Source organism: Tachypleus tridentatus, chromosome 10 (assembly GCF_004210375.1).
Source record: "Tachypleus tridentatus isolate NWPU-2018 chromosome 10, ASM421037v1, whole genome shotgun sequence".
NCBI lineage: Eukaryota > Metazoa > Arthropoda > Merostomata > Xiphosura > Limulidae > Tachypleus > Tachypleus tridentatus.
This window is the reverse complement of record NC_134834.1, coordinates 185,850,887-185,869,038: the sequence shown is the minus strand read 5'-3', so window position 1 is coordinate 185,869,038 and position 18,152 is coordinate 185,850,887. Positions and strand designations below refer to the sequence as shown.

Genomic DNA, 18,152 nt, shown 5'->3' with positions numbered 1-18,152 from the left:
CTGTATCTATAGAGTTAGTACAGTACCATCTGTATCTATAGAGTTAGTACAGTACCATCTATATTTATAGAGTTAGTACAGTGCCATCTGTATTTATAGAATTAGTACAGTATCATCTATATCTATAGAGTTAGTACAGTACCATCTGTATTTAAAGAGTTAGTCCTGTACCATCTGTATTTATGGAGTTAGTACAGTACCATCTGTATATTTAGAGTTTATAGAGTATCATCTGTATTTATAGAGTTAGTACAGTATCATCTGTATCTATAGATTATGTACAGTACCATCTATATCTATAGAGTTAGTACAGTACCAACTGTATCTATAGAGTTAGTACAGTACCATCTGTATTTTTAGAGTTAGTATAGTATCATCTGTATCTATAGAGTTAGTACAGTACCATCTGTATCTATAGAGTAAATACAGTACCATCTGTATTTGTAGAGTTGGTACAGTACCATCTGTATCTATAGAGTTAGTATAGTACCACATGTATCTATAGAGTTTTATAGTATCATCTGTATCTATAGAGTTAGTACAGTACCATCTGTATCTATAGAGTAAATACAGTACCATCTGTATTTGTAGAGTTGGTACAGTACCATCTGTATCTATAGAGTTAGTATAGTACCACATGTATCTATAGAGTTTTATAGTGTCATCTGTATCTTTAGAGTTAATACAGTATAATTTGCATCTTTTAATTGGTGATTGGCGTTACACTATTAGTGACGGTAGTGTTATCTTAGTACCATACATTCTGTATCGTTAGTGACCGTAGTATTATCTTAGTATGTTATAGCCTGTGCCATTAGTGACGGTAGTGTTATCTTACTACCGTTTAGCCTGTGCCATTAGTGACGGTAGTGTTATCTTACTACCGTTTAGCCTGTACTATTAGTGACGGTAGTGTTATCTTACTTCCGTTTAGCCTGTGCCATTAGTGACGGTAGTGTTATCTTACTACCGTTTAGCCTGTACTATTAGTGACGGTAGTGTTATCTTACTACCGTTTAGCCTGTACTATTAGTGACGATGGAGTGTTTACATCTTAAATAACATCGTCTCAGTTTCAACCATATACTCTCTGTTGGTAGCTATAGTACCAAATCTATCAATTTGCTTTAGGTATAGAACTTTACCGTACGCCTTGTTGCGTTCTTATTAGAGTATGTATGTTATACTGTACATCTTTGGTGCTTTGTTATTTGTGAAATAATTCTTATTCCATAATTACTACATATTTTACTGTAATATTATTGAATGTTCTGTTCAAACAATAGATCTTACTACACGGTTATAACAGATTGTACTGTAATATTATTAAATATTCTCTGTTCAAACAACTGTTCATATTTTATGGTTATAACAGATTTTACCGTTATATTATTGAATGTTGTGTTCGAACAATAGTTCTTATTTCATAGTTATAACAGACTTTACTGTAATATTATTGAATGCTCTGTTCAAACAATAGATCTTACTCTATGGTTATAACAGATTTTACTGTAATATTATTGAATGTTGTGTTCGAACAATAGTTCTTATTTCATAGTTATAACAGACTTTACTGTAATATTATTGAATGCTCTGTTCAAACAATAGATCTTACTCTATGGTTATAACAGATTTTACTGTAATATTATTGAATGCTCTGTTCAAAGAAAGTCCATATTTTATGGTTGTAACAGATTTTACTGTTATATTATTGAATGTTGTGTTCGAACAATAGTTCTTATTTCTTAGTTATAACATATTTTACTGTAATATTATTAAATATTCTCTGTTCAAACAACAGTTCATACTTTATGGTTATAACAGATTTTACTGTAATATTATTGAATGTTGTGTTCGAACAATAGTTCTTATTTCATAGTTATAACAGACTTTACTGTAATATTATTGAATGCTCTGTTCAAACAATAGATCTTACTCTATGGTTATAACAGATTTTACTGTAATATTATTGAATGTTGTGTTCGAACAATAGTTCTTATTTCATAGTTATAACAGACTTTACTGTAATATTATTGAATGCTCTGTTCAAACAATAGATCTTACTCTATGGTTACAACAGATTTTACGGTAATATTATTGAATGCTCTGTTCAAACAATAGATCTTACTCTATGGTTATAACAGATTTTACTGTAATATTATTGAATGTTGTGTTCGAACAATAGTTCTTATTTCATAGTTATAACAGACTTTACTGTAATATTAATGAATGTTCTGTTCAAACAATAGGTCTTACTCTATGGTTACAACATATTTTACTGTAATATTATTAAATATTCTCTGTTCAAAAAACAGTTCAAATTTTATGGTTATAACAGATTTTATTGTAATATTATTGAATGTTCTCTGTTCAAAGAAAGTCCATATTTTATGGTTGTAACAGATTTTACTGTTATATTATTGAATGTTGTGTTCGAACAATAGTCTTTATTTCATAGTTATAACAGACTTTACTGTAATATTACTGAATGCTCTGTTCAAACAATAGATCTTACTCTATGGTTATAACAGATTTTACTGTAATATTATTGAATGTTCTCTGTTCAAAGAAAGTCCATATTTTATGGTTGTAACAGATTTTACTGTTATATTATTGAATGTTGTGTTCGAACAATAGTCTTTATTTCATAGTTATAACAGACTTTACTGTAATATTACTGAATGCTCTGTTCAAACAATAGATCTTACTCTATGGTTATAACAGATTTTACTGTAATATTATTGAATGTTCTCTGTTCAAACAATAGATCTTACTCTATGGTTATAACAGATTTTACTGTAATATTATTGAATGTTCTCTGTTCAAAGAAAGTCCATATTTTATGGTTGTAACAGATTTTACTGTTATATTATTGAATGTTGTGTTCGAACAATAGTTCTTATTTCTTAGTTATAACATATTTTATTGTAATATTATTAAATATTCTCTGTTCAAACAATAGTTCATACTTTATGGTTATAACAGATTTTACTGTTATGTTCCTGAATGTTGTGTTCAAACAATCGTTCTTATTTCATAGTTATAACATAATTTGCTGTAATATTATTGAATGTTTTGTTGAAAGAATAATTCATATTTTATGGTTATAAAAGATTTTATCGTAATATTATTGAATGTTGTGTTTGAACAATAGTCTTTATTTCATAGTTATAACAGCATACTTTAGTATTATTAAAGTGTTACACATACGTGTTAATAAAGTATGAAACAATATTTCTGTTCAGTATAATATGATGTTTTTGATACACAATACATCTGAACGATGAACCTATACCATCAGTTTCGTGACCGTCACGTGCCCACCATTCCTATCAGACTGTCCGAGAATTTAGCTAATTTCCATGTTTATAGATTGTTTCCCACGTAACCCGTGTTCCGTAGAATGTAGCCAATGTTTTTGGATATAAAATAATTTGACTATAAGTTCTTCGAGTAATTTAAGTGTTCCTGGCTATTATTTGAAGTTAATACTAAGACCGGATTATAACACACAGCTTGACTGGCAATCCAATTACATATGTTAACGTAATGAATCGAGGACTAAAAAAATCTTTTTTTAGTTAATTGTTTAAAAACAGCTTCAATATTCCAAATAACCTGGTAACAAGTGATAACATAGCTCTTCCTGGTAACGGATAGAATATTTCAATTAGATAATTACATAATTTTAGGGTAACCTCGAACACGAGCAACGTGATCTATATATACTCGAGTCTAAATCGCTAGCGATTCAGCGGCATCACCAACAAAGTAGGTGGGCGATATTAGTTGGAAAGAGTGATATTTTCAGGCAGTAACTAGATAGTTTACACTTCTTCACCACATGCCAAGCAGGCTAAAGAGGGGTGTTAGACCGACACAAGCCTGTAGATAGTTTGACACCAAAGGTCCAGCCCGACAGGATGGAGTGGTACCGTGCAGCTGTTGCGGCTGTCGGGTTCACTTAGCGCCGTCTGGCCCTGACGATGTGACGGCCTGTTTCCCGACGTTGGCTGTCAGCAATATGACTGCCTGTGCAACTCCATCTTGGACAAGCTGACGTCCACCTCATGATTGCGGTATTCCTTCCAGACGTTTCTAACGAGGCGAAACACACTAAACGTGTTCACTAAGTGTAATTAATTACAAGGAGTAACAAATAAAGTCAACCCTATCGTAGATTTTTTTTTTTTTTTTTTTTTTTTAAGAAATGAGCAAATGAATCTTCTGTAAGTATATGTGGTTCATGTGGACTGGTGGAAAAATCCAGTGGCTCATATGCAGTTAGCGAGTTAACTAAGATCCACCTTTTGATTTTACAATGTCGAATTTCGGAATTTAAGAAGTAAGGAATCGTCTGTCAAGTTTCTGTTACACAAAATCGATACTGGAAAATAATTAAATATATGACCAATATTTTTCAAATTACAAGGTAAAGTGTGTGTTCATTTTGACATTATTGTACCTTCTTCTTATTTGTAGAACATGAATATTGTTTCATTGTCAGCAATAACGAATGTGTCTATTAAGTATTGTATCTATTAAGCACAAGAAATTAAGTATTTATTAAGGTATACTGTAAGATGTTAAATACAAAACTGGTCTCTAACTTAATATTGTATTTATTAAGGTATACTGTAAGATGTTAAATACAAAACTGGTCTCTAACTTAATATTGTATTTATTAAGGTATACTGTAAGATGTTAAATACAAAACTGGTCTCTAACTTAATATTGTATTTATTAAGAAGAGGAAACTGATTATTCATTAAAATATAGAAAACTGATGGATAAAATGTGTTGCCCTGTGTGTTAATATTCTCACATACTTGTCTTTTTTTGCGACTGTTTGTGTTCAAGCGCAGAGCTGCACGATTAACTTGTTTGTTTGTTTTTTCATTTCGCGCAAAGCTACACGAGAGCTACCTGCGCTAACCGTCCCTAATTTAGCAGTATAAGACTAGAGGGAAGGTAGCTAGTCATCTCCCCCCACTGCCAACACTTGGGCTACTCTTTTACCAACCAATAGTGGGATTGACTGTCATATTATAACGCCCCCACGGCTGAAAGTACGAGCATGTTTGGTGTGAGGGGGATCCGAACCTGCGACCGTCAGATTACGAGTTGAGTGCCTTAACCATCTGGCCATGCCGGCCCTGCACGATGAACTATGTGTGCTGTAGTCATCACGGGTATCAAACCCGGATATTAGTGTTATAAGCCTTCAGACTCATCACTGAGCTACGGGGGTGGATGCTTATATTTTATCGACTAATAGTATCAGTTATCATGAGAACATAAACAATTATTAGCATGAAAAACATTCGTTTTGGAATAGGTCTTTCTTAAATATTCATAAAATGAAACATGATTTTGCATTTTTCAACATGAATTGGTAAATAAGATGCAAAGACCAGGAACCCAAATATAATCTTAAGTAACCAACCAAAAGGAAGGCTACTGACCTAGTTTTTAACCCTTTCGAAAATAAAAGAGTAGGATAGCTTCAGTAATGTTACACTCTAGAGTCTAGACCCTTGGAACGTTATTAACCGCTAAGCCTAATATTGATAAAAACAGTGAAACGTTTTATAATTTTGTTAATTATGACTTACGAAGATAAAAGTTTCTAAAGAGGCAAAAATATATTAAAATATTACATATACTTGTTATAATATGCAGATATTGGGACAATACCTTTTATTTTTGGAAAACAAATACATAAAAATCACATATGTTTATATATATATAAATACATTATATTTATTTTAATTCACAAATATTTATAAAGAAATATTTCCTTATTACAACAACTCTTGATGTGTAACTTTATGTAATCTATAGCAAGTCCCCTCACGAAGCAACAAGTTTACAGACGATGCGAAGATGACCCACGCCATCTGACGGTTAACTTCATCAATATACGGTTCAGCTAGAAAAAAATGAAAAAAGCAGTATAAATTTTATTTTGAATCACTATTGCTTTTTATTAATTAACTTTAAACGGAACGAAGATAATTTTGGGTTCGTTACAACTTAATAAAGGTATCAAAGTATCGCGTAACAGATTCACTGTTGTACACTTATTTTAGTGTCTACAGTATAGTTTCTTTTATGCATGTGACGTATATTTTGTGGATATGTATTGCTCATGTCCCGCCTGTTCTCTAAATTTGTGGAAGATTCTCAAAGGCAAGAATAAAAAATATGTGGTTTTTCGAACATTGTTGAAAGTTCGAGAATCTCTCGTGATTGGTATATAAAACCGAACAGCCATGAAACAGTTATGTATTATTAGTCGGCTACAGTCAGTGTGCTATAGGACTCAGAAGCTATAATTGTGAAAAACTGCAGAATTTGACTAGGAAAGTTTATATATTTCAAACATTACAAACCGTTTAACTTCAATGAATTGCTTCAGACGTTAGTATTTCTATAAGGACATTATATATTGTCACCGATGAAAACTTACAGGTGCTTTAAGCTAGCTAGCCCTCAAAGGAAGGGTAGAGGTATATCAACAAAGAATTAATTTGCTCTCTATGAGCGGCGATAAAATATTCAGTTCCAGACCAAATAGAGAGCTCAGTATTGTTTGTATATAAACCATCATTTGTAATAACTATTATTAATAACCGTTGTTATAAATTGTATTTTACTGCTAATTTGTATGGTAAAATACATTTGTGTTAAAAAAGAAGATTGTGTGTATCAGTTTTTGCTAACAAATATGATAAGTTTGATACACATTAACATTTAATTAACTAATAAATTCAACTTAAAATTCCCGCTTATTTGAAATTGTAATACGTAGCATAATAAATTCATAAATCGGACACTCGTCCAAGATAAATTATAATACGTAATGTAATAATTGTCTAAACAACACAAGACGAACCTTAGTTTGCAGACGGCCTGAATGTGTATTGAATCGAACCATATTACAAACACGCTGCGTTTTGACAAACCTATATCAACACTAGTTTCTTATTCTGCCAACACAAAACAATGTATTGTTAACGAAACTACTACGCAATGCGTTTAAACCTTTTAGGGCGTTAATACTTTTGCGGGTGGGTGGGGGTGGTTGGGGGGTGGACCTTCACTTTACCTTACTACTTGCTAAAATCATAAACTATCACAATTTCAGATATTGTCTGTGGGTAATTTCTCACTGAATATTTTAAGTCTTTTAGGGCAAAGTGAGAAATCTACTGAAACTCTTGTACGAATCCAGTTACGTCCTCACTGGATCAATATTAGGCTTCTACTGTTAGTGTATTCCAAATGTTTTAACAGTTTTCAGGATATATAACCCTCTAAACAACGTTGTGTTGAATTATAACAAATTAGTTTTGGTTGATATATTTAACGTTTCATTGTATGGTCTTCAAGTTCAATACTGTCAGAGTGCAGGTTGGTGAGGACAATGTGTCACAACGAAGTAGTTTTGGTTGATGTATTTAACGTTTCATTGTATGGTCTTCAAGTTCAATACTGTCAGAGTGCAGGTTGGTGAGGACAATGTGTCACAACGAAGTAGTTTTGGTTGATGTATTTAACGTTTCATTGTATGGTCTTCAAGTTCAATACTGTCAGAGTGCAGGTGGGTGAGGACAATGTGTCACAACGAAGTATATATCGTAATATCGTTGAAAGAAAAACTGTGTAGTAATGTGTGAACCATATTATATCTGAGGTAAAGTAATGTGTGAACTACATTATATCTGAGTCAGAATAATGTGTGAACCATATTATATCTGAGTTAAAGTAATGTGTGAACCATATTATATCTGAGTCAGAATAATGTGTGAACCATATTAGTAATGTGTGTAGTAATGTGTGAACCATATTATATCTGAGTTAAAATATAGTGTTTATAGTGTATGAACCATATTAAATCAAGTTAAAGTCACCTCTCTGTTCTGCTGTGTCCACATTATTAGAGTGTTTAATGTATTTTCAGGGGAGCTAGTACTTACCGACTAAGTTTTAACCAAACTGTTTGTCTCCCCAGTACGAGTGGTAGTACATTCCTGCATCCATCGGTCCCTGTCGCCGACCTGGGGTAAAACCGGCCTGAAAGTTGTGTGGTCCGTACGTGTTGATGGGGCCTAGTTGCATCGGAGGCAAAGCTTGTTCCAGCTGGGGTTGTGGGATGTGATAAGTCGCGTGGAGCTGTTGTGCGGTCATCCGCTGGCAGGGGCTGTAAAGGCACTGCCCATCTTGTTGGACTGCCCAGGTGTTGTTTGCCAGAGGCCCAGCCCCATAGCCATGACCGAACAAGTTCTTGGAACTGATGGACAGAGCGTTCGATAGCTGAAGTTGGTCAGGTAAGAATGTCTTCTGAAGCGACGACACGGGACGGTAGGGACGTTTCATGCGGCGACGTCTTCGGTAGTTGCCGTTCTCGAACATGTCTTCGTAGCTGGGGTCTAAAGTCCAGTAATTTCCCTTCCGATCTCCGCCACCTTCCCTCGGAACCTTCACGAAACATTCGTTGAGACTGAGGTTATGACGGATACTGTTCTGCCAGCCTCCCTTGTTCTTCTGGAAGTATGGAAACTTGTTGGTGATGTAGCTGTAGATCTCGCTGAGGGTAAGGCGTTGATCTCCAGAATCCTTTATAGCCATGGCAATCATAGCGACGTAAGAGAAAGGTGGCTTGATGCTGGAGTCGGGAATATCCGTGGTTCCTCCAGAAGACGACGTGGAAACTGACAGCGAGTCTGGAAGGAAAACACAGAACCTCGGGAGAAGTTTGAAACTCGATCTTGAGAGAAATGTAGCTTTCAATAGGAAAAACAACAAGAATGTAAGCTACCTATAGCTTTAGTTTTATAATCCCAGTTAATGTGTAGGTCGCCTACCTATAGCTTTAGTTTTATAATCCCAGTTAATGTGTAGGTCGCCTACCTATAACTTTAGTTTTATAATCCCAGTTAATGTGTAGGTCACCTACCTATAGTTTTAGTTTTATAATCGCAGTTAATGTGTAGGTCACAAAGCTTCAGGTAAAACTATAGAGATAGTTACGTTTCTATAAAACCAATACATAGGTTAAGGAAAAACAGTTAGATACTTGATTAAACTTCCACTCATAACATGATTATCACCAGTCTAGAATATAAGAAAATAGGGTTAATTTGAACCCTGATGTCCGAACAAAGTTCATTGTATTAGATATTTGTTTTCAGTTGTTGTACTGGATATGATTAGATAACAATACAAACACTATATAGAACCTTAAAATTACCAACTGAGGCTCGTTGGGACCCCATGTTTTTTGGTGTTTGTTTACAGTATATATATGTTTAAATTGTTTATGCATCAAATTAGCGTGTTTCAACCTTTTCGCCACCAGAGACAGATTCACTGCCTTCAGGAACTATCACGGATCATTAAAATATAAGAAAAACGTAAAAACTTATTTAAATATTCCGTCAATTTTCATGAAATACCATGGACGAACAAGGTAGCCGTGACGGACCTGTGGTTTAGAGACCCTGCAGTAAATACATTCTTGGCTACAGATTATTTAGTGTATATAAAGCCCACTAAACAGAGAGCCCCTAATATTATAAAGCCATAATTATTTAGTGAAATCTGTTTAAAATTCTAGAAAGGATACAAATTATGTTACTCACTTACTTGGTCTGTTCGTTACGCTCAGTGTTGTAAGGGTAAGAAATATAAACTTATTCAATATATGTAACCTTCACCGCTAATTAAATACATAAGAATGAGCCCTTAATTTGTAAGTTTAAAACATTTAAAGTAATTAATAAGTTTTAGAGAACACGAAGTTTACAGAAACTTCTGTAGATAAAATATTCCATTTTTACAGCGACTCACCAATGTTACACTCAAACTATGACGGTTAACAGTTTCTAAGAAACCATTTTAAACTGTTAATAGCTCACATTCTGTAGTCTAAAGAATTTTATCGTAAAGCGCAGGAAAAGAGTATCCTGAAGAAGACAAAAACATTGTCTAAAAACAAAATTACACGGACCTTCAAACTTATTACCAAGATATTTAACAAGGACAAGACAAAACGTGTTACATCAACTTCGATATATATTACCTAAAGATTCACCAAGGATAAGACAAAACATGTTACATCAACTTCGATGCAAATTACCTAAACATTCAACGGTCATCGTCAGGTTCACAAAGAAAGATGAGGTTACTGACCGGTAGCTGACCACGTGTTTGAAGGCAGTTGTGGAATTGAGTGTAGAAATGTAGAGTGCGTGCTTAGATGTTGGATATGTTTATTAATATAGGTATAAAGGTGTTCCTTTGTATTGGTTTATTTTGGGCTTGAGTTGTTGTATAAGTAAGGCTTTTTTAATTTTGCGTTTGTTTATGTTTGTTTCTTTATTTAGCATTTGAGTGTTTTTTATGGTTATGTTATGGTTACTTGACTTGCAGTGTTCGAAAACGTGTGAAGGTGATTTGTTGTGTTCTTTGAATCTGGTTTCCATTTTTCTACTTGTTTCTCTAATATAGAAGTCGTTGCAGTTATCACATTGTATTTTATAAATAATGTTGTTGTTGTGTTTTTCAGTGTAGCTTTTACATAATATAGGCCTTAATTTTGTGCCTGGTTTTTGAACAAATTTGGTATTAGCTGGGATGTCATGTTTTGTTACTAGTTTTTGCCAAATATTGGTTATTATGTAAGATCAACCAGCTCATTCATCAAAGACTCCTTTAATTTCAAATCTAACCTTAATCAACTTAATCATAAAGCCGTAATGGCCAGTTTTGATATCATATCCCTCTTTACAGAAGTCTCAACCACTGAAGCCTGCAAGATAGCCTTAGAACTCTATATCCAAGACCCTAACCCATCAATAGACATTCCCAGCAACCAGTTAGCAACCCTCATAGAATTCACAACGATGAAGATAAACTTCGTGTTCAACAACCACAACTATATACTAACAAATGGCCTAAGCATGGGCAATCCAGCATCACCAGTTCTAGCCAATATTTTTATGACACAAATTGAAACACAAGCAATTAACACAGCATTACATCCACCACTATACTGGTACAGATATGTAGATGAGACAGTTGCGGGATTCACATCTACAGAACACACACTTAATTTTTTCAATCACATTAACTCTATACATCCCAACATTAACTTCACATGCTAACAGGAAGAAAGCAATCAAATATCATTTCTTAACCTCAAAATTACAAGAACCGATATAGAATTTAAAACAGAAATCCACTGAAAAATCACCCATACTGGACTATACATTCCTTGGCACTCAGCACATGAAACAAAACAAAAACTCAACATACTAAGAAACCAAATAAACACAGCCATAAAACTATGTTTCCAGATAAAATTAACGATGAATTAGACACAATAAAACAATACTTCATCAACATCAATAAGTTTCCTCCACAAACCGTAGAAAACATTATATACAGACGCTTAGACATAAAGCAAAATCAACCAAAAAAAGTAAATATACCCCACGATTAAATACTAAATATAGAAACAAACATAAAAAAATGCAAAATTAAAGAAGCCTTACTTATACAACAACTCAAGCCCAAAATAAACCAATACAGATGAACACCTTTATACCTATATTAATAAATATATCCAACATCTAAGCACGCCCTCTACATTCCTACACTCAATTACACAACCGCCTTCAAACATGTGGTCAGCTATCGGTCAGTTACCTCTTTCTTTCTTTGTGAACCTGACGATGATCGAAGAAGGTCGAAACGTTGTTCTCTCCTCTATTAGTGTCTTCTCTATCCATACCAGCCATTTTTAAATATATGAGGATAACACAAAACATGTTACACAGACCTCCAAACTTGTTACCTAAAGATTCATCGAAGATAAAACAAAATATGTTACACAGATCTCCAAACTTTTACCTAAAAATTCACCGAGGATAAGACAAAACATGTTACATCGACTTCGATACTTGTTACCTAGAGATTCACCAACGATAAGACAAAACATGTTACATCGACTTCGATACTTGTTACCTAAAGATTCACCAACGATAAGACAAAACATTTTACATCGACTTCGATACTTGTTACCTAGAGATTCACCAACGATAAGACAAAACATGTTACATCGACTTCGATACTTGTTACCTAAAGATCCACCAACGATAAGACAAAACATGTTACATCGACTTCTATATTTATTACCTAAAAATTAACCAATAACAAGATAAATACATATTACATCACTTTAAATATTTAAAACTCAACAGTTTTTTTGCAAAACGTTTCAGAACGTGGAATTTACAACGTACAGAACGCTCCATACAATCATGTTTCTTGTAATGGCACGAGGTCACGAGCCATTGTTATCCATATATCACATTCGCAGTCGCGCATTATAAAAATAAACAAAACTAAAGTTTCATACTGACAAGTTGACACCCCTTCTGCAAGAGTTCGAAACGTCAGTATTTATCTAACAAAACGAAAATTACCGGGAGGATCGTATTTCTGCGTGCTTTTAACCTCGTATCTTTAACCTTGCAGCCATTGAAATCCAAGACGATAACGAAAATTATTGTCACCTATAACTTATAACATTGTACTGACTCGACAGTAAACATTAACACTGAATTTACTACAAGCACAAACAAACTAACCTTCTGACACCGTTTCTAAAAACATTTTCTTTTCGAAGTTCGAAATAATTCTTTAAAATATCGAAAGTGTATTAATAAACAGACTGAATCACAGTTTTACTGAACAGATTTAGCTAACAATATTTGTATTATTTGGTGACAAAAACTATACCAGAGAATACTAATATTGTTGGGTGACAGCAACAACAACAACAACTACACCAGACAATGCTATTATTGTTGGGTGACAAGAACAACAACTACACCAGACAATGCTATTATTGTTGGGTGACAAGAACAACAACTATACCAGACAATGCTATTATTGTTGGGTGACAAGAACAACAACTATACCAGACAATACTAATATTGTTGGGTGACAGGAACAACAGCTATACTAGACAATATTAATATTGTTGGGTGACAGGAACAACAGCTGTACTAAACAATATTAATATTGTTGGGTGACAGGAACAACAGCTATACTAGACAGTACTAATATTGTTGGATGATAAAAACAACTATTCCAGACAATATTGATATTGATGGGTGGCAAGAACAAACATTATAATAGAACAATACTAATATTGTTAGGTGATAAAAACAACAACTCTTCCAGACAATACTGATACTGCTGGGTGACAGGAACAACTACTATACTAGACAATACTAATATTGTTGTCTGACTGGAACAACAACTATACCAGACAATACTAATATTGTTGGGTGACAGACAATACTGAACAAACAAACATTATACCAGACAACTCTTCCAGACAATACTAATATTGTTGGGTGATAAAAACAACTATTCCACACAATACTGATACTGCTGGGTGACAGGAACAACTACTATACTAGACAATACTAATATTGTTGTCTGACTGGAACAACAACTATACCAGACAATACTAATATTGTTGGGTGACAGGAACAACAGCTATACTAGACAGTACTAATATTGTTGGGTGATAAAAACAACTATTCCAGACAATACTGATATTGATGGGTGACAAAAACAAACATTATAATAGAACAATACTAATATTGTTAGGTGATAAAAACAACAACTCTTCCAGACAATACTGATACTGCTGGGTGACAGGAACAACTACTATACTAGACAATACTAATATTGTTATCTGACTGGAACAACAACTATACCAGACAATACTAATATTGTTGGGTGACAGGAACAACAGCTATACCAGACAATACTAATATTGTTGGGTGACAGGAACAACAGCTATACTAGACAGTACTAATATTGTTGGGTGATAAAAACAACTATTCCAGACAATACTGATATTGATGGGTGACAAGAACAAACATTATAACAGAATAATACTAATATTATTGGGAAAACAAAGCCCAGGTGATCTAATCTGTTGACATATTGAAACGTTTAAAGAAATAGGTTTTAAAGATTGTATTGTTTATAAATTTGTAATTTTAGTTGATGTCTTGCGACGTTTGGACACGTGCTGTAACCAATAATATTTCCCGTCATAATTCTATTTGCTCTTAACAAAGTTCGATATCGTACTATTATCTCCTATTTGGGATTTTCTTGTACATTTCTTTTTCGAAAACTTCAAATAGCTCAACTAAAGTGTTCTTGTGTTGTAGTTGTTAGGCACTTATTATTAGAATAATATTACCATATTTGTCAAACTAATAATAAAGTAACTCGTAAATAAACAAAGTAGTTTTGTATGTCGACCTCTCCAGTGTAAGGTTCTCCAGTGCAGACACTGTCTGAGAAACTGGGCACCAAATGAACAAAAGAAACTCTAAGCCACCCCTGGGACTCAGGTGCAAGTTTGAGGGCTTATAACTCTAAAAACTGAGTGTTAATGCCCGCGGTGGGTAAAGCACAGAGTCCCTTGTATAACTTTGTGTTTAATAAGAAATAAATCTATGTTTCTCTCAAATTGACTATATTTTAAATTTTAAAACAGTAATACGTTTGAAATCAAGGTTAAGTGAGGTTAATGGGTTAAAACGTTGACTGTCTGTCGCAGTTTTCTTCTGAAACATTAAGTGTAAACATGTTAAATAGTTATTTAAAGAACATTAAAAGGTTCTAGTGCTCTAATAATCAAGTCTGTGATTCAATAATCTTGAACGTAAAAGCTCAGAGAAGTGTTTTTATAAGACCATATGCAACATTAACAAATTTCCATTATCTTCTAGTTTCTACACTTTAATTCAATGGGCCACACTTGATTTCCTTTATCTTTTAGTTTCTACATTTTAATTCAGTAGCCCACACTTGATTTCCATCATCTTCTAGTTTCTACACTTTAATTCAATGGACCACACTTGATTCCCATTATCTTCTAATTTTTACACTTTAATTCAATGGACCACACTTAATTTCCATTTTCTACACTCTAATCTCTACACTCTAATCAATGGACCATATTTGATTTCCATTATCTTCTAGTTTCTACACTTTTTTCAATGGACCACACTTAATTTCCATTATCTTCTAGTTTCTACACTTTTTTTCAATGGACCACACTTAATTTCCATTATCTTCTAGTTTCTACACTTTAATTCAATGGACCACACTTAATTTCCATTATCTTCTAATTTCTACACTCTAATCAATGGACCATATTTGATTTCCATTATCTTCTAGTTTCTACACTTTTTTCAATGGACCACACTTAATTTCCATTATCTTCTATTACACTCTTCTAATTTCTACACTTTTTCTACACTTTTTTCAATGGACCACACTTAATTTCCATTATCTTCTAGTTTCTACACTTTTTTCAATGGACCACACTTAATTTCCATTATCTTCTAGTTTCTACACTTTAATTCAATGGACCACACTTAATTTCCATTATCTTCTAGTTTCTACACTTTTTCAATGGACCACTCTTAATTTCCATTATCTTCTAGTTTCTACATTTTAATTCAGTACCGCACACTTGATTTTCATTATCTTCTAGTTTCTACATTTTAATTCAGTACCGCACACTTGATTTCCATCATCTTCCAGTTTCTACACTTTAATTCAGTATCGCACGCTTGATTTCCATCATCTTCCAGTTTCTACACTTTAATTCAGTGGACCATACAGTAGTAAGTGTCAGTAATCAACCTAGCTGTCCGTCAGAATGATGAAAATTTAGAACCCAAGTTCAACAAGCTTTGTCTCAAGAAGAAACAGTTTTTTAATCCAAACTGAACACATGGCACCAATCAACACATTTCAACATCATGGTCATTATGAACCTACATGTCGTGATGTGTTCTTACACTAGGACACGACCGAATATTTGTGTGTTGGCCAATTTGCTTGTTTGTAGTTAAGAACAAAACTACACAAACGGGCTATCTGTGCTGTGCCCACCACAGTTATCGAAACCTATTTTTAGCGTTATAAGTCTTCAATTGTATACCTGAGCAATTTGAAGTTGGGCCTACAACTGAAACCTCTTTATGCGAGGGCGTGGTTACAACACGGGTCTTTTTAACACACTCCTTATAGAACGTCACGTGTGAAAACATTCTTCAACTATTTTGGAAGTTGGTGCTTAAAAGAAATCCAAAGTTAAGCAGATTAATTCGATATGAACAATGTTAAGTAATTATTTTCATGTACCGGTTTTTGGTGTTATATAAACAACTCTGTCGCTATTATCTAAATATTTCCAGTTTTTTATTAAATATGTCTCCAAACAGTGATGTCTCTTCAGTATAAGTTTAAAAGGAAAGTTTCAGAGTGGACAAATTTCAAACAGGGTCCTGAAAAGTTTAAAATATTGTTTGTTTGTTTTGGAATTTCGCACAAAGCTAATCGAGGGCTATCTGTGCTAGCCGTCCCTAATTTACCAGTGTAAGACTAGAGGGAAGGCAGCTAGTCATCACCACCCACCGCCAACTCTTGGGCTACTCTTTTACCAACGAATAGTGGGATTGACCGTCACATTATAACGCCCCCACGGCGAAAGGGCGAGTATGTTTGGAGCAACCGGGGTGCAAACCCGCAACCCTCAGATTACGAGTCGCACGCCTTAACACGCTTGGTCATGCCGGGGCTTTAAAATATTGCCGTGCTGTACTTGTCTTGTTTGTGATAAATGTGAACAGCTTACTACGTTAACATTGGTCAGTTTGAATTAAAAGACAGTTAGCTGCCCTTTCTGGATGTGGTCAGTTTGAGTTAGAAGATATCTTACCGTGTTGGACATGGTCAGTTGCAACAGACAATGGCTCGAGTGGTGGTACTTCTAGTTTTACAGATCTGTCCATTGTGAGTGTGTTCCATCCGCTACTGCTCGAAGATTGGCGAAGCTGCAGAATGAAATATTTTAGTAAGACAGACAATCAGCTCGTCACTAGCTAGCGCTCCAGTAATTAACATCCGAAGGAGCTGCCCTTCTCCAAATCACGACCGTGATTGGATGAGCTCACTTTTAGGGACGGTTTAAAGCGGATTATTAAAGATGAGCCACAGGTGCGTGTTAACAAGTTATTTTACGAGCGCTTTCTGTGACCGTGAGCTTCGAAACGAACGATTCGTCATTTTGGTTTTTATTTCTCTTCTCCCCCCCCCCTCCACAACTTCACAGTCTCTTTTCCCCTTTATTTTTTTTTCCCCGCCTGTTTCAGCTTAAACATTCTCGACTGACATAAGTGATGGTTGTCATAGTAACAAAAAATCGTCGTTCTCCTAATAATCGGATAAAAATAGTGTTTATTTGTTTGTTTGTTTGAAAGTTGATAAAGAGTGTTTGGAACACAGTAGACTTCATACATCACCGTGGGTCACAACAGTACTGAACTGAAGGAATACGATACTGGAAACAATCCACTCTTTTTAACAGTTTTCACTCCTCGCTTCTTAAACACTTAGTGATGGGTAACTTTCTAAACACGTGCAGTACTCAACGGTTTAAACAGGATGTTGATAAAAGAATCGACACCAGAACTAAGTACACTATTATAACGGTCGGGCAACATAACTGATGCTGATAAAACGGGACGGATTTCTCACGCGCTCAAATAATACTCAGCACTCAGGTATGACGAATGATTTCACCATTCCAGTCCAGAGGTAGTTCGTGCTGCTAAATAAAACAAACAAAGACGAGTTACGGTATTTCTGTAATCTAATGTGTTTGTTTAACAGTTCTTAAGAATTACTTACCTAATTGTCTTCAACAGTTACGGATAGTTTTATAGGTTGTTAGTGACATGAACAACATTGTTACGAACAGCATGGCGAGGTGGTTAGGGGGCGCTCGACTCGCACTTTTCGGGTCGTGAGTTCGAATCCCCGTTACACCAAACATACTCGCCCCCTTTTGCCGTGGAGGCGTTATAATGTGAAGGTCAATCCCACTATTCGTTGGTAAAAGAGTAGCCCAAGAATTGGCGGTGAGTGGTGATGACTAGCTGCTGAAAGGGCGAGCATGTTTGGTGTGACGGGGACTCGAACCCTGGACCCACAGATTACGAGTCTAGTGCTCTAACCACCTGTCCTCTCTTTCT

General features: G+C 34.5%; 1 protein-coding gene across 1 annotated transcript; it reads right to left on the bottom strand.

Annotated features, from left to right (window-relative positions):
• Nucleotides 1–5,683: 5,683 nt before the first annotated feature.
• Nucleotides 5,684–17,053, bottom strand: LOC143228290 (forkhead box protein L2-like). The gene is made up of 3 exons (XM_076459570.1): nt 16,838–17,053; nt 7,983–8,729; nt 5,684–5,932 (listed from the first exon to the last, which is right to left on the bottom strand). The coding sequence occupies exons 1-2, from the start codon at nt 16,908–16,910 to the stop codon at nt 7,993–7,995; spliced, it is 810 nt and encodes a 269-aa protein (XP_076315685.1). The 5' UTR covers nt 16,911–17,053; the 3' UTR covers nt 5,684–5,932; nt 7,983–7,992.
• Between the last annotated feature and the right edge of the window lie 1,099 nt (nt 17,054–18,152).

Coding starts and splice junctions, on each gene's coding strand:
- LOC143228290 (XM_076459570.1), bottom strand. CDS start 16,910: ATGGACAGATCTGTAAAACTAGAAGTACCACCACTCGAGCCATTGTCT. Junction 8,730..16,837: donor AACTGACCATGTCCAACACG/GTAAGATATCTT, acceptor TTTTCCTTCCAG/ACTCGCTGTCAGTTTCCACG.